Source organism: Ammospiza caudacuta, chromosome 22, assembly GCF_027887145.1.
Source record: "Ammospiza caudacuta isolate bAmmCau1 chromosome 22, bAmmCau1.pri, whole genome shotgun sequence".
NCBI lineage: Eukaryota > Metazoa > Chordata > Aves > Passeriformes > Passerellidae > Ammospiza > Ammospiza caudacuta.
Window position 1 is genome coordinate 7,992,185 of NC_080614.1, and position 14,064 is coordinate 8,006,248.

General features: G+C 43.4%; 1 protein-coding gene across 1 annotated transcript in view; it reads right to left on the reverse strand.

Annotated features, from left to right (window-relative positions):
• Positions 1 to 13,771, reverse strand: part of PLCH2 (phospholipase C eta 2) — a 34,485-nt gene extending 20,714 nt beyond the window's left edge. The window contains exons 1-6 of the mRNA XM_058818723.1: positions 13,579 to 13,771; positions 8,372 to 8,518; positions 7,277 to 7,520; positions 6,244 to 6,373; positions 5,062 to 5,232; positions 3,168 to 3,261 (exon numbers count right to left, since the gene is read on the reverse strand). Of these exons, the coding sequence (XP_058674706.1) occupies positions 3,168 to 3,261; positions 5,062 to 5,232; positions 6,244 to 6,373; positions 7,277 to 7,520; positions 8,372 to 8,518; positions 13,579 to 13,771 (979 nt within the window). The remainder of the gene's footprint in view (positions 1 to 3,167; positions 3,262 to 5,061; positions 5,233 to 6,243; positions 6,374 to 7,276; positions 7,521 to 8,371; positions 8,519 to 13,578) is intronic.
• Positions 13,772 to 14,064: the final 293 nt, after the last annotated feature.

Consider the following 14,064-nt stretch of genomic DNA (forward strand, 5'->3'; position numbering starts at 1 on the left):
TTTGTGTCAAAAGATTCTGCTAGGACATTGGGTCACATGGCATATAAAAGCCTCCAGAGATCTGCAGGCATATCCTGGAGCTGCTCCTCATGAAATCTTGTAAGATCTACAGGACTGGGATGCATTGAGACAGTTTTTGATGGCCCAAAAGAAGATACTCTCCTCTCCTCTCCTCTCCTCTTGCAGTATTTTCCAAAAAACAAACCAAAATAATGACAGTACACATTGGATTGTACAAGCTACACTCTCTAATTTGGAAATGACACCACAAACCTGCCTGTGGAGTGGGGAGCTCTGCAGTGCTGCACTCATGTCACTCCAGAATTGGCACTGAAATATCAATTATCTGTGGGGCTTTCAGTGATGCTATCAGAAGAATTTATTTTCCAGAGCTTGTAAATCCCGCAGGCATCATCACCTGGGCCCTCTGTGTATTGCAATCAGTACTCTTGTTCAGGAGCAAAGTTTTAGCAAGTTATGATTTAATCTTTGTGTGAAATTGCTGCTCTCAGACCTGCAGCAGACATTTGTGCACATATCACAGCCACTTTCACAATTCAGACTGACACAAAACACTGTAACTTCCACTTCAAATCTCCCCCAAAGGTTTTTCTTTCACCACCAAGGAAAAGACTCAGACTCCCATTCACACCCTGGCTTTGCTGACAGTGCTGATGCCTTTGGTTAGTAGGTTTCTGCTTCAAGACTTCAAATTCTCCTGACATTTCACTCATTCCATAAATGAATCAGTGCCCCTGTAAAAATCCTGCCAGGCTTCCAAAGGTCTTGACACACTTTGACTGTGACAAGAGAAAATGTCACCTTTATGATGGTCCTTCTGGGCTACACATTTGGTGTTGATGAAAGTTTTATTGAAGGAAAAGAGCTGATAAACACAAACAGCAGCCAAAACATTTTGAGCAGCACACTGGGACACAGTGGCAGGGAATTCAACCCAGCCCAGCTGAATATTGAAGTCTTTTGGAGCACCAATGATCAATGAGCACATCAGTGATAGAGTCAGGGTGAAAACAAAAGATGAACCAAGGCAGAGCAGCCACTGTGGCAAATGGACAGAGCACAGAGTGTGTCAGCAAACACACAGCCAGCACTGGTGGCAGGCAATCAGCTCTTCCTGCAAACCATTCAGCTGCTGCAAGGTTAATTCCACCCAGCACCGGGAGGGCAGGTGCTGCAGCAGCACCATTGTTTGCTTTAAGCACTCTTGGTAAAATATGATGTTGCAATGAGTTCACACTGACTGGATTTATCAGCCCTACAAGGAAGAAAGAGGAAAGAAGGAAGCTGAGTCCCACAGGACTGCAGTGGTGACACGCAGGGAAGGTGCACTGGCTGGATTTATCAGTCCTACAAAGAAGAAACAGGAATGGAGGAAGGTGCTGGTGGCAGTGAGCCCCATAGGACTGCACTCAGGGAAGTGCACGGTGGCACTTTGATCAGCACACAAAGGTAAAGGGTTTCTTTAGAGGCTGTGAATGAGCCCATGGTCACAGGCCAGTCCAAGGTGCTCCATGACAAAAGCCAGCACAGCTGAGGGCAGGCACGGGAATGAACAGGAAAGGACAAAGAGCACTGTTCTGTTATCTCACTACTATTGAGGTGCAGGCAGGATGCTCCTGTCTGGGCTGCACCAATCTGAGGAATAATCAGGCAGATTCAGCTTCCATGGCTGCTGCATTTCTGTCCCCAGGGCAGCTCTGGACTTGTTTTCCAGGAGACAGGAGACATCTCAAGTCTCAACTCCACACAAAAACAAGAGAGGAATAACTCCTCTGTGTGTGTGTGTGCACACATGTTCATACATGATGTACCTGCACAGATTTATGATTTTTAAGCAGCTCTTCCTCCTTTATCAGCACAGCCCAGCAGTGAGCCCCTGTCAGCTCCTCAGTCGCCTCTGTTTGGGTGTTACCAGAAATGTCTTGCATTAATTAAGCTCTAGATAAGGTCTGTTCTGTTCTGATGCACTTGCAGCAAGTTACTGGAGGGGTTAAGGTCACAAAGCCTTTTCCAGTTGTCTCCAAATGACCTCACCTTCTCCTTCCCCCTGATCAGGAGCAGACACCAGCACAATATCACCATGCTGGACTCTCTCTTACCTTAACCCATAAATTCTCTAATGTTTTATCACCCATTCTGAGGCAAAGAAAGTGTACAGATTTTGTTGTTGTTATTGGTTTTCTCTATGGAAACTTACAATACTTTGAAAAGCCTACTCTTTACTTTTTTAGGTATGAGGAAAGCAAGACAATGAACTTGCTTATTCATTATTTATGTGACTGCAACTGTCTGTAAAGACCAGAAAATGAAAAGAATGTCATCTGCTCCCTCACTGGCATTAGCATAAGCTTTAAAATAAATTGAAAATTTAGTCTGGAAGTAGAACAGACCTTGACCCATCCTAAGCAACCACCTTACACATTGTACCAGAAACTACCCACTTCTTCCTGCAGGAAACCAAACAACTTCTGTTCTGCCACTTTTCAGGATGACAACACACCCACAGGAACGGACAAGGCTGATTTTCTAAACGTCCAAGAACTTTTGCACAGAACCTAATTCCTCAGGAAAGAGCTCCCTTCTTGGGGCCAATAAATCTGGCTGAAGATTTACTATTTAGGGGAAAGGACTTACAGCCAGCCCCCAAAATAACAGCTACCACCCTGGTGGTGCAGCATTGGTATATTTAGAGAGAAGGCTTCAGCAGCAAAGGTCAGGAAGGCAGGACCAATTTCATCTATCATCCCACTCAGACATTTACTCTGGATCACATCACTCCTCTTATATTAAGACTTAATTTGATTTTCAAATTGATTTGATTTCCAAAAATACCTGCAGGAATGATGCAACTAAATTCAACTGTATTTTCCAAAAGCACAAATAGAGACATCTCCAGTTCCAGCTGACTTTCAATGACTGCTGCTTCATCCTGATATGTACCTTTCAAAACTCCTCCAAAGAGATCTGTTTTTTTTAGGTTGCTCAGTAAATGGTAGATATTTTTTTTTTAAAGCAAAAAGGCTGGAAACATACTTTATACAACATGACAAAATTCTACATCTCTATATTCTGCAAGCAGCAGCAATATTCTCCTGAGCATTGAGCCAGTTCCCTTTTCCCCACAAAAGCTGCACCAGCCAGCTTACCATCAATTCCCAGGGCTCCCTCCTTCTTGTTCTCTGGGCATGGCTCAAACTTGCTGATGATTTCCAGGCAATGTTCTTTAGTCACATTTGTCATCTGGAAAAGCAGCAGAAATGCAGTGTTAACCATTAATCACAGCTCCTCTGAGCTCTCTCCATCTCCATCCAACAACTGGGCAGATAATCCACGGTGGGACTGAGGATTTCCAGCTCCCCAGAGGGATTCTCACTCCTGTCAATCAGTGTCAGGTCAGATCAGAAGGGGAGCTCTCTGTGAAAAGTTTCTGTGCTATTGGCAGCTGCCTGATGCCAGAGTTCTGCTTTGTAGGTCAGATCTGTTGTTAGGCACCACAGAGCATCCAAACAGAACGAGCTTTGCCACAAACCAATGGGATCTCTTCTCTTGTAGGATTAGAGGATTAGTTTGCATTATCAAAGGTTTTTTTTCCCTTTAAAATAAAACAAGAAAATGTCTCATCTTTATGCAGCAGACAGAAAAATCTGTTAGAAGCAGGGAAACAGAGAAACAGGACATAATGTTCTCAGGGAATCTGCTAACTTCAAGGTTGCTCTGCATTCTCAACTGAAAAAGAAAAGAGTACAAAGGGAAATATTTGTCTGTAAAGGTTGTCATTTATGAAACCAGGGTCATTAATGCTGAGCTGTAACTTTCTTTACATAATGCAGTGTTTTAGTAACTTAATTTTAACACAATTAATACTCCTGCTATTAACTGTTGATGTATTCTCTATTATCCTGATATTATTTAACATTCCTGTCCTGAATGCTCCAGCAAATCCTTTCTATTAGATGCTGTACATGAAAACACAGCCCTTGTCATCAGAGTGCAATAAAGTGACCGTCAATCTGGCAACACAGAATCTTTGCCTGGGGGAAAATGAAACCACCAGCACATCTGCAGCAAGATCAATGCCTTTTCTGGGGGTAATTTAAAACCTACTAAATAAAAGTAAAAGAAGAAGACAAAAACCTCTAACTCTGGATTTGTACATCGATGATCCTGGGTTCAAAAGATGAAGCTCTGGAACACCAGGTTTGCCTGGAATGGAGTAAGGATGTTTTCCCTGTTCATGAGAAAAGGTGGCAAGGGAGAGAATTCCCCCAGGCAGGATTTGGCCATGTCAGTAATTAGCTGAGTTGATTTCTGTCCTGTGGTGAGTGTTCATTTTCCCCTCAGCATCTGGAGGATCAATTGACCAATGACATGGAAACACAGCCCACTTATCTAAGAAGATAACTGCCAGAGAGGTGGATTTTTTATTCATTCCTTTCATGGACAATGACTGAAAATCATGGACATTTATGGCTTACAGGCATGAAGCTCCAGAGGAGACCATGAGAGGAAAAGGGCAAAGAAAAGTCAAAACATTTGTTCCTGCAGCACTGGACTTAAATCACTCTGAGAAAATTCCTTAGGTACTACAATGTGTTTCAAAAACTCTCCTATACATTAATCATCCTTTCAACTGCTCCTTGAAAGATAATCTTCCAGTTTACACACTGAGATAGTGTGACAAAGTAATTCAGAGTTTCATCATGGGCTGTGCGCTGTGTCACAAGCAGAGCCAGGAACACCAGCTTTGCTCCAAGGTACTGAATACTGGGAACAGACAGATGCTGATGGGATTGTTCAAGGGGAACACATGAAAAAAAAAAAGCAATTCTAGAGATTATATTTAGAAGCACACTAAAAGAGCCTACAGGGCAAAAAGGTAGTGAAAGCCAGAAAATTCAAGAAATAGTCTTAGATGAAAATCAAGACACATCTGTCTCTTTTTCACATGAACAGTATCGAAGTCCCCACCCCTTTTTAAATTAATTCCCAGTGGCAAGCAGCAGGCCTGCAGCTGGAATCCTGCTCCTGACTTGGGCCTACCTTCTGCTCAGTCTCCAAGAAGCGTTTCAGGTCATCTGTGTCCAGGTAGTCCTTGTGGTTGCTGTAGGTGAGCATCAGCAGGTACAGATCGCGCCGCGTCGACATCATCTTGTAGAAGGCACAGAACTCCTCGAAGTCCAGCGTGCCCTGGTTGTCATCTGTGTCAGCCTCCTGCAGCACACAGCAACCACACAGTCACAGCCCAACTGCCTGCACCAATTTTAGATAAATAAACAAACCCCTGCATGCGAGTGAAGCACTGGAATTAAATGCAGGTTGAAGCTGCGCGATGTGGCTGCTGGAACTGACTGATCTATAAACCTTGTCACAGGAATCCCCTGCACAGCTTTGAACCTCTCCCATGGACACATCCATGCCAAAAACAACATTGAAGGTTTTAATTGTTCCACAGGGAACCCTGCTGAAGGATTTCTTCTGTCTATGGCAATTAAGTGAAGGCAAGTTCCCCTCCAACAATATGTGTGTGTCTGGCAGAATTACCCACTCACATCTTCAGAATATCATTGGAGCCCAAGTCATCTTGAAATTAATTTTATATCCAGGATTTGAGAGGATATCTGTAAAATCCATGGCCATAAACTAGTAAGATCTGGAAGAATACTAATTTTGCAAGCAAAGAAAAAAATCATCAGGGATTTCACATAAAGGCTTGCTGGTCCCTGCAGGGACTTTGTGATAACAAAAGCTACACATCTCCATTGTTGCTCACTAAATTGGGCCAAGGTCAGCAGAACGCAATGTCAAACAAACAGCTCTCAGCAGTGCAAAAATCTGACTGATACAGAAGTTTGCATGCTGGGTATTTTATTAGTACCAGCTACCAGAGGATATTGGATGCTTTATTTGATAATAATTTTAGAGAGAACATTATTGGAGGAGGAAACATGACTGGGTTTCTGACCTAAAAAGTCTAGCAAAAGGGCAATCTTGGAACTGTGTGCTTCACGTTATGTAACACCAGAAGGTACCTGGTGTGTTGCCTTTTTCTGTGCATAACAATTTATCTGTGACGTGTTTCTGGACCTCTTTCCAATTTACCAAATGGACTGTGTAGTATCTCTCAGTAGAGTGGAAACAAACCAGCTGCTGAAGTATTTGCTATCTCTCCTACTGGATTTCATGTTAAATCCTTACTTTTTCAGGAAAAAACATAATTCTTACCTTAAACATTTGCTTGACTTTCTGTCGGGGTAGGTTCACATTCAGTTTGTGCATGAGCTGGAGCACTTCACTAATACTCAGACTGCCATCCCCATTTTTATCTGCCTCATCAAATGTCTGCTTCAACCACATTGAACAGGAGTTAAGGAACAGCGTGGAATATTGAAGGATATTACTGAACATCATGGATATATTGAAGGATATTACTGAACATCATGGATATATGATTCTTTTTCACATTAGGAAACCCTGCAAATGAGACTGGGAATGAAAGGTCAAGCTAATATCTAACTCTCCTCATGTTAGTTCAGTAAGAGCTTCTAGGCTTGCTGTGCTCAACATGCCACATGTGCTCTGTGCCTATTTGACAACACAGAAGAAAAATTTCTGAGTGAATCTCAGTGTTACATTGTGATGGTGTTTGCAGGGGTCTCAGGATGAGGGAAGAGATGAGGATCTGATTCTATGTTTCAGAAGGCTGATTTATTATTTTATGATATATATTATAGTAAAACTATACTAAAAGAATAGAAGAAAGGATTTCATCAGAAGGCTAGCTAAGAATAGAAAAAAAATGGAATGATAACAAAAGCTTGTGGCTCGAACTCTCTGTCTGTGCCAGCTGACTGTGATTGGCCATTAATTGGAAACAACCACATAAGACCAATCACAGATCCACCTGTTGCATTCCACAGCAGCAGATAACCATTGTTTGCATGTTGTTCCTGAGGCTTCTCAGGAGAAAAAAATCTTAAGGAAAGAATTTTTCAGAAAATATCATGGCTACACTACATCACCAAATTAAATGGATGGTTTTACACTGGGAATGAGACTGAAGAATGTAGCTGTGTCTTTTTCAGTCCACTGCACTCAGTCATCTCCATCTCCAGAGCAATCCTCTTCAGGAACTCTGTCTCTGGAACCAGGGAATCCAGTGGGAACTGCTCTGAAGCTCTGAGCCTAGTGCTTACTTGTAGCAAAGCAAACACTGTAAGGAATCCTGAGCTTGTCCCGGGCAGCACAGGAAGGATATTGGTCTCTGGTCCTTTGGCGTTTGGAGAGGCTGTCCTCGTCACTGATGCCTGCCATCAGGTACTTCAGCCCTGTGATCCAGGTGCGTGCCTCCTCGGCGCTGGAGGACACCAGGTCCAGGGACTCCATGTGGTCCCCGTAGTAGATGCTGAAGCAGCAGTTGGGGTCGAAGCTGCCGTCGGCGTAGCGCTGGAAGATCTCCGACTGCTTCCCCTCACACACCTCCTGGATGGAGTCGATGGAAACTGCAGGGACAGCAGTGGCTGGGAGCAGGCCCAGAGACATCCCAGGGAGGGAGAGCCCAAACCCCACCCTGCAAGGCCCCAGTTCATACAGGGGTTGGCTCTGACTCATTTACAGCACCCTACACCCCTGGAACCTGCACAGCCAACCCCAGCACCTTCAGCTTCATAAACAACCCATCATTAAATCATTTACTGCCCTCTAAAGTCAACTACAACACTGTGGAATCCTTTGAACCCTTCAGGCAAACCCCCAGGGCCTTGCCTTGGAAGAAGGTACCATAGATGGAGTTTTCCCCACCTAGGCTGAAAGAGAGGACTCAGCCCATGGTGCTCTGCAGCACTATTGCCAATCTAATGTAGATTGCTTCCCCCATTGGCCAGATGACCCTGCCCACCCCAATTATTCATCCCTCAATGCCCCTACAGGTTGCTGCCCTTTGCCCAGCCCCTTTTCCCTCAGGTCATTGGCCACTGACCCCATACTTAAGTCTGTGCACAGCACATGCTCCTGTCTTTTGTCCCTGATTTCCCTTCAGCAAGGTGGAGCAAACCTTCACTGGAATTTATCATTCAAAGGACTCTTCTGCTTCTCTTTGCTGAGCTAGTTATGGTGAGCGTGGTGGGTGGACTTGACTGCTTTCCCTGAATGCTTACCCAAGATAGTGGATGGTGTTACCTATTTCCCACTAAGGTTTTCCACAGGAGATGCTCATTGTGAAATAGGCAACACCATCCACCATCAAAACCCCACACTGCCACACAACACCTCTCACGGAGCCAGACCCTTCATTCTCTTTTGTTTACAAGGCCCCAGGAGGGGTCAGAGGGGGGTTTCTGTGGCTGACACTCACTTTTGGCTTTCTCATTCTTCCGAGAGGGTCTCCAGCGAATGCAGGACCTGTGGTCATCCAAGTAGTAGAAGCGGACGAGCCCCTTGGAGCCTCCTCGGAGTTTGATCATCTGGGTGCCCGCCTGCATGGAGCTCATACATCTTTCCACTGAGAGGGGAATGAAGAGAGAGCAGTGAGCCAGACCTTGCTCCTCTGGAATTGCCTTTACAGGATGAAAACACATCAAGCAGCTGCCAAGCGAACAGCTCAAGTCAAAGGAGAAGGGTTCCTGTAGTAAGAGGTCAGGTGTTAAGATCAAAAAGCCAGAAAGATTCTTGGTGGCTGTGGACTTACCTGTAAGTGTGAAAGTTTTCATTCCCATAATGATTTATAGGAAATGATCATATGTTGGGACCAGCAAAAGGTATGTGCCTTTCTCAAGACCATCTCAAATCTGAGCTCCTACAACATGTAAACCTTGTGCTGGACACAGGGTGAAATTTCACCTGGAAACTGGAATCCTTGGCCAGCAAGGTCCCACTGCTTCTATGGATTAAGTCACTGATCATCTAGATTTGCTTAGCAAGAACCTCACAAACTTTTCATCTCCCAAATCCCCCAAACCCCCATTTTCCAAGCAGGAGGTTTCTCACCTGTGCTGTACTTTGCCTCTGGGCCTCAGGACCCGTTCCATTCCTGAGGGTTTGGCAGAATCCCAGACAGTGCAGCCTTAGAAGCCACGAGTGTTGGGAGAAGCTCCCTGCAAGGGTCTGCTCTGCCCCTGCAGGGACCCTGCCCTTTCCTGGGAGCCAGGCTGGGCCTTTCTGGAATCCAGCTGCTGCAAGGACTGAGCTCAACAACTTCCATCCAACTGTGAGTGGCTGGCTCTGTCCCAGCAATAAATGCAGACTCACATTTTCTGCCAAGTCTCCCATTTATTTCCCCTGATGACAGAGCAGAGCCTGTGACCTGATTTTCCTCTGACTTTCTGCCTGATCCGTTTAAGTAAAATTAAAACTATTACTGTGTTCAACATTCTTTTTTTTTTTTCAGCCCTAGAGATGAGAAGTGAAAATTACTGCTGAGATCCTGGATCGAAGAATGAAAATTAATACATGCAGTACACATTCTAATTCAGAAATAAATGCAAGGAGATTCTGAGGTCAGCTTTCTTTTATCAATCTTCTGCCATCAAGATAAAAGATGAAACAGTGTCCAGATGAAAACACTGATTTCACGTGTTCCAAAATGCATCAACACCAACACAACAACTTGGGTGATTCAAGTCCACCTCTCAGGCAAAGGCAAAAGCAAGGTAGGTAAAAAGAAATGGGAAAAGGCTTTGATGTCCCTGTGCTTTAGAGCTCATGTTCAGATAAAGTCAATTAATTCACTCTGGAAAAGGTTCAGCAAAATAGACTCATTTGAAAGCAGACCTCTATGGTACAAGAAAATTTTAATTTGCAGGCACAATTCTGTAGAGTTCATTGTCCATGTTAATAAAATATTCATGGAGGGAAGGTGTGGAATTGAGAGCAAGATAATCCCTGGTGTAACATTTTACTTCTTAAAGCTGGACCCTTGTCTTCAGGCACAGATACCTTTAGAGAAAATCAATGTTCAGCAGGTATCACCATAAAGGCAAGAGCTGTGCCAGAAACATCCACTGCAACATCAGATCCAAACTCAGCCCAACCCTCTCCCGACACTCAATCTTTTCAATATCTGCTTTCATTCTGATTCAGAAGAAGAGAAATGTTTCTCAGATTTACTGAAATAATAATTATGGGAAGCTTGAACTTATTTTTATTTCACAAGGCTCATAGGGTTTTTGAAAAAAAAAAATCAGTCAAAATAGCTAATAAAAGAATTTCTCTGAACAGTAATCACACACACTTCAAATCACATTAAATTTCCAACTTTCTCTTTGGGAATTATGGCAGTAAATAATCTTATTGGAAGAAACCAGAAGAGTAGAAATGGGAAAAGTATCAAAGATCACACCTGTTACAAAGCAGAAGATAATGAAGAAGCAACAAAATAAAACCACACTTTCTGCAACACCCATTTACTTTGTTTTTGCATGAAGCAGGAACATGTTCTCTGCTGTTAAAATTTTAATAAGCATCCTTAGAGTGCTTTTTCCATGGTGCTGTTTATTTTGCTGCAGGATTTCTCCCCCAAACCACCCTGAGCACCTCACAGCTGCCTGCTGCGTTTCCAGCTCATCTGGACTGAGCTTGGGTGATCCATGGCCAGCCCCAATATTTCAGGGTTGTTCAGTTTTTGGGGATGGTGACACAGGGAAAGGAGGGCACACGAAATCCCTCCCTTCTGTGTGAGAGCAGATTTTGTGGAAGGAAAACCCCAAAGGGAATGCAGAGGTGTTTGCAAGGGCCAGGAGATGGAGCAGGGACATTTCCACACCTGTCCCTTCTGGGGACTGAAAGTTTAGAGCACTACAGAGACTGGGAGAAAGAAAAAAATAAAAAAAGAAAAAAGAAATCCTAGTGGTACTTCTATCAAACAGAAAATGATATGGTTTTTTCCCTGAAGTCTTTCGCAGCATGTAAGTGAAAAGGGCACACTGCTGAGAAGTAGAACTGCTTCTCCTTGCCATTGTTCACATTCCTTCTTTAAGGATTCATTCCTATACTTCAGATAAAAATCCCCCAGTCTTGCAATGAATCAGGTTTTTGAAGAAATGGCTCTTAACTATCTTCAATTAAGGCTGAATTACCGCTTTTCTGTTTTTCACTTCATTAGTTCCTTTTTTTTTTTTTTTTCAGAATTCAGCTTATGTTCAGCTCTCTTCTGATCTAATGAGTTGCCTCAATTTGCATCAGAACAAAAAAAATTGTGGAGAGAAGATGGATCTCTGTATACTGCAGCACAGAGCACTGCCAGAGCAGAGAGGAGCAGGGAATAGAAACGTGGAACACCCAGTTCCACACGGGACTGATGCAGCAAAAAGACTCCCAGTGATTTCTCATGCTTCTTAATAACATTTATATTTACTACACAAAGTGTTAAAGTAACAATAAATAGCAAAACTAAACAAACTACAAACCCTACAATTTGTCCTGAAACAAGGGGGGAAAAGGAGACTGATATCACTCCTATTGTTAGCAAGATGTTCTAGTGTCTGCAAATTAATTATTTATGGTTCAGTAGCATTATTGTCTTTTAGGAGTCTCTGAGTTTGATATAAATATGTGAAGGAGTGGGAGTATTTTAGCATGTGGGGATGAAAAGAAGTCAGGAGATTGAGTCATTGATTATTTTTGTACATGGACCAGCTTTGTCAAATATTCCCATCCCTGGGCTCGAGGCAGCCCCAGGTTGTGTCACACCTTTGCCCCAGGCAGGCTTAGGGACAGGGAGCAGGGAGCATCAACCCTCTGCCCCAGAACAGATCCTGGAGGGGTGAATCCCAATTGTGTGCCTCACCTCAACAACATCAGGAGAGGAGAGCAGATGCCAGCAGCTCATTTCTGTCCAGGAGATGTTTGTGAGCCCAGAGAAACCCCCCAGTACACGTGCACCAGAAGGGCAAGAAAATATCCCCTTAAAATATCACCACCAAACCAAAACAGCCTTCCCACACACAGCCAGAGGACTCCCACACTTGTCACACATTCAGCACTGCCAATCCATTGAAGACATAATGACTGCCCCATTTTTTTAAAGTCTCACTGGAAATGGTTGCACAGCTATAAGTGGCTCATCGATATGTAAACCAAAGAGCTGGCTCCAGCTATTCCTGCCAGGAATATCACTTGCTTTCCAGACAGGAGGCATAAAATCTTTTTAAAAATCAATATATCAATATAATGATATAAAATATGTAATGTATCCAAGTACATATCCAGCAGAGTGTGTTGGGAATTCTGTCCAGAAGATATTTTGCCAGTCCTGCCTAAGAACTGGTTGTGGAGCTCCTGGCCCAGGCACACCAGGCTCACTCACATCACTACATTGGATCCAGTTAAAAACCACATCACATCCAAACTCATTAATCTTCATTTGTTTCATTTTACATCCCTCCAGCCTAATGAACAGGTCCCTCTCACCTTTTAAACCAACCATCTCATTCCCAGCACAGCTTTGTCCCCCTTGTTGGCTCAGTGGCTCAAGCTTCACTGAAGTCCAGGACTTTTCCTGTTCTGCTCATTGGCCAAAAAATCTGGAAGTGTCTTTGGAAAAGAACATTTCTCTATGATTCTGCCAGCAATGGTTGGGACAATGTTTACTATGTCAAGAGATGATGTAAGACTGAACCCATCTTTAAAACACACCACTAATAAATGAGGTGTTAATGGGAGATGTTCTTAATCCTGTGGAAATTAGGGGCTTGATTTGAGGTCAGGCTGTCAGCTCTCCATCCCTCCATCAGCCACCAGCACCCAGGGAAATGCAGAAGCAGAGTAGGATGGTGCTTCTCCTCTGCAAAAATTCCCAGTGCTTGCTGAGCTATCTATGTGTCCAACTTTCTTGCTAAAACAAAATCTTTGATCGATGAAGCTGGCAGACAAACAGGACAAAAAAGTGCTCCAAGGAATGGGTGGCTCTGGTCAGGCTGCAGATTTCCTCACTGGCCATGCAGAAGTGGCCCAAGAAGATTGTTATTAAAGTGCTTTTACTAGAACAGCTGTTTTCTCTGGCCATCTCTAATTAGGTTTGCTGGGTTTATTAGCTATTTAAATGAAAGGCTGCTGTGAGCGCCCAAAGGGGATCCTTCTCACAGAGCCAGTGAAGCTTGAGAGTTTTGTGTGTCTGTATTCAGAAAACAGCTTCTAAACAGTGCAGGAGGTGTGGATCAAGACAGCACAGATACTGCCAAATGCTCATTTTTAAAGCTCTTAACTACAAATAAAATGAAAGAGTTAAGAGGTGTACAGTACTTGGCAGATAGCAAAACTGTTGTGCTGTGGGTAAGGAGAAGGAGGCAGAGTCTATGCAACAGAATATTTAAAAGGGTCAGCAAGTTTCAAAATGTACAACTTTCTCTAGCTTGTCCTGAGGAACATAAATCAATAATGAAATTATAAGTGGGGGCTTGCTGAAGACAAAAAGAACTGCACTCACATCAGACCAGGGCTGCCTCCTCCTTCCTTCTTTTCTGCTCCCCACGCTGCTGCTACACAAAGGTGCCACTAACTAAGATTTCAGCATGAAAGATTTAAAGGTGTCACCATTTCAGGGAATGCAGGGGTTCAGCATCTTACCAAAATGGCCAATTTTCCATCTCGGAGAGGCGACGATGCTGCCACCAACCCAGAAAAAGTCTTCAGCCAGACGAGCCACTGAGAACTTATTCTGAAGCAAGGGAGATTTGGAGATATCCATCTCTGAGCTGGACTGGAAACAAGCACTGATGGCCTTGGGAGGTATCAAAATTTTATAGTACACATTCTCCATGTAGCAGAATAAAAATGTTATCAGAAAAATAGAAAATAGCCATTGATTTCCAAAATCCAGTGGTGTTTTTCAGGTATTTTCCAGGTTGTTTCAGAAAAGTTTCTTAGCTAAATTAAGCCTCTTTCACAATCCAGATTTAGAACATTAAAATCCCAATAAAATCCTTTTTATTGTGATCTACCTGTGACTACTTTGGAGGCCTGAGTGGGCTTCAGTTCAAGATTTTAAAGAAGACACATGATGGAGCATGAGGCAATTTGGCATGTAGATGAAACCATTTCTGGACAGCAAGG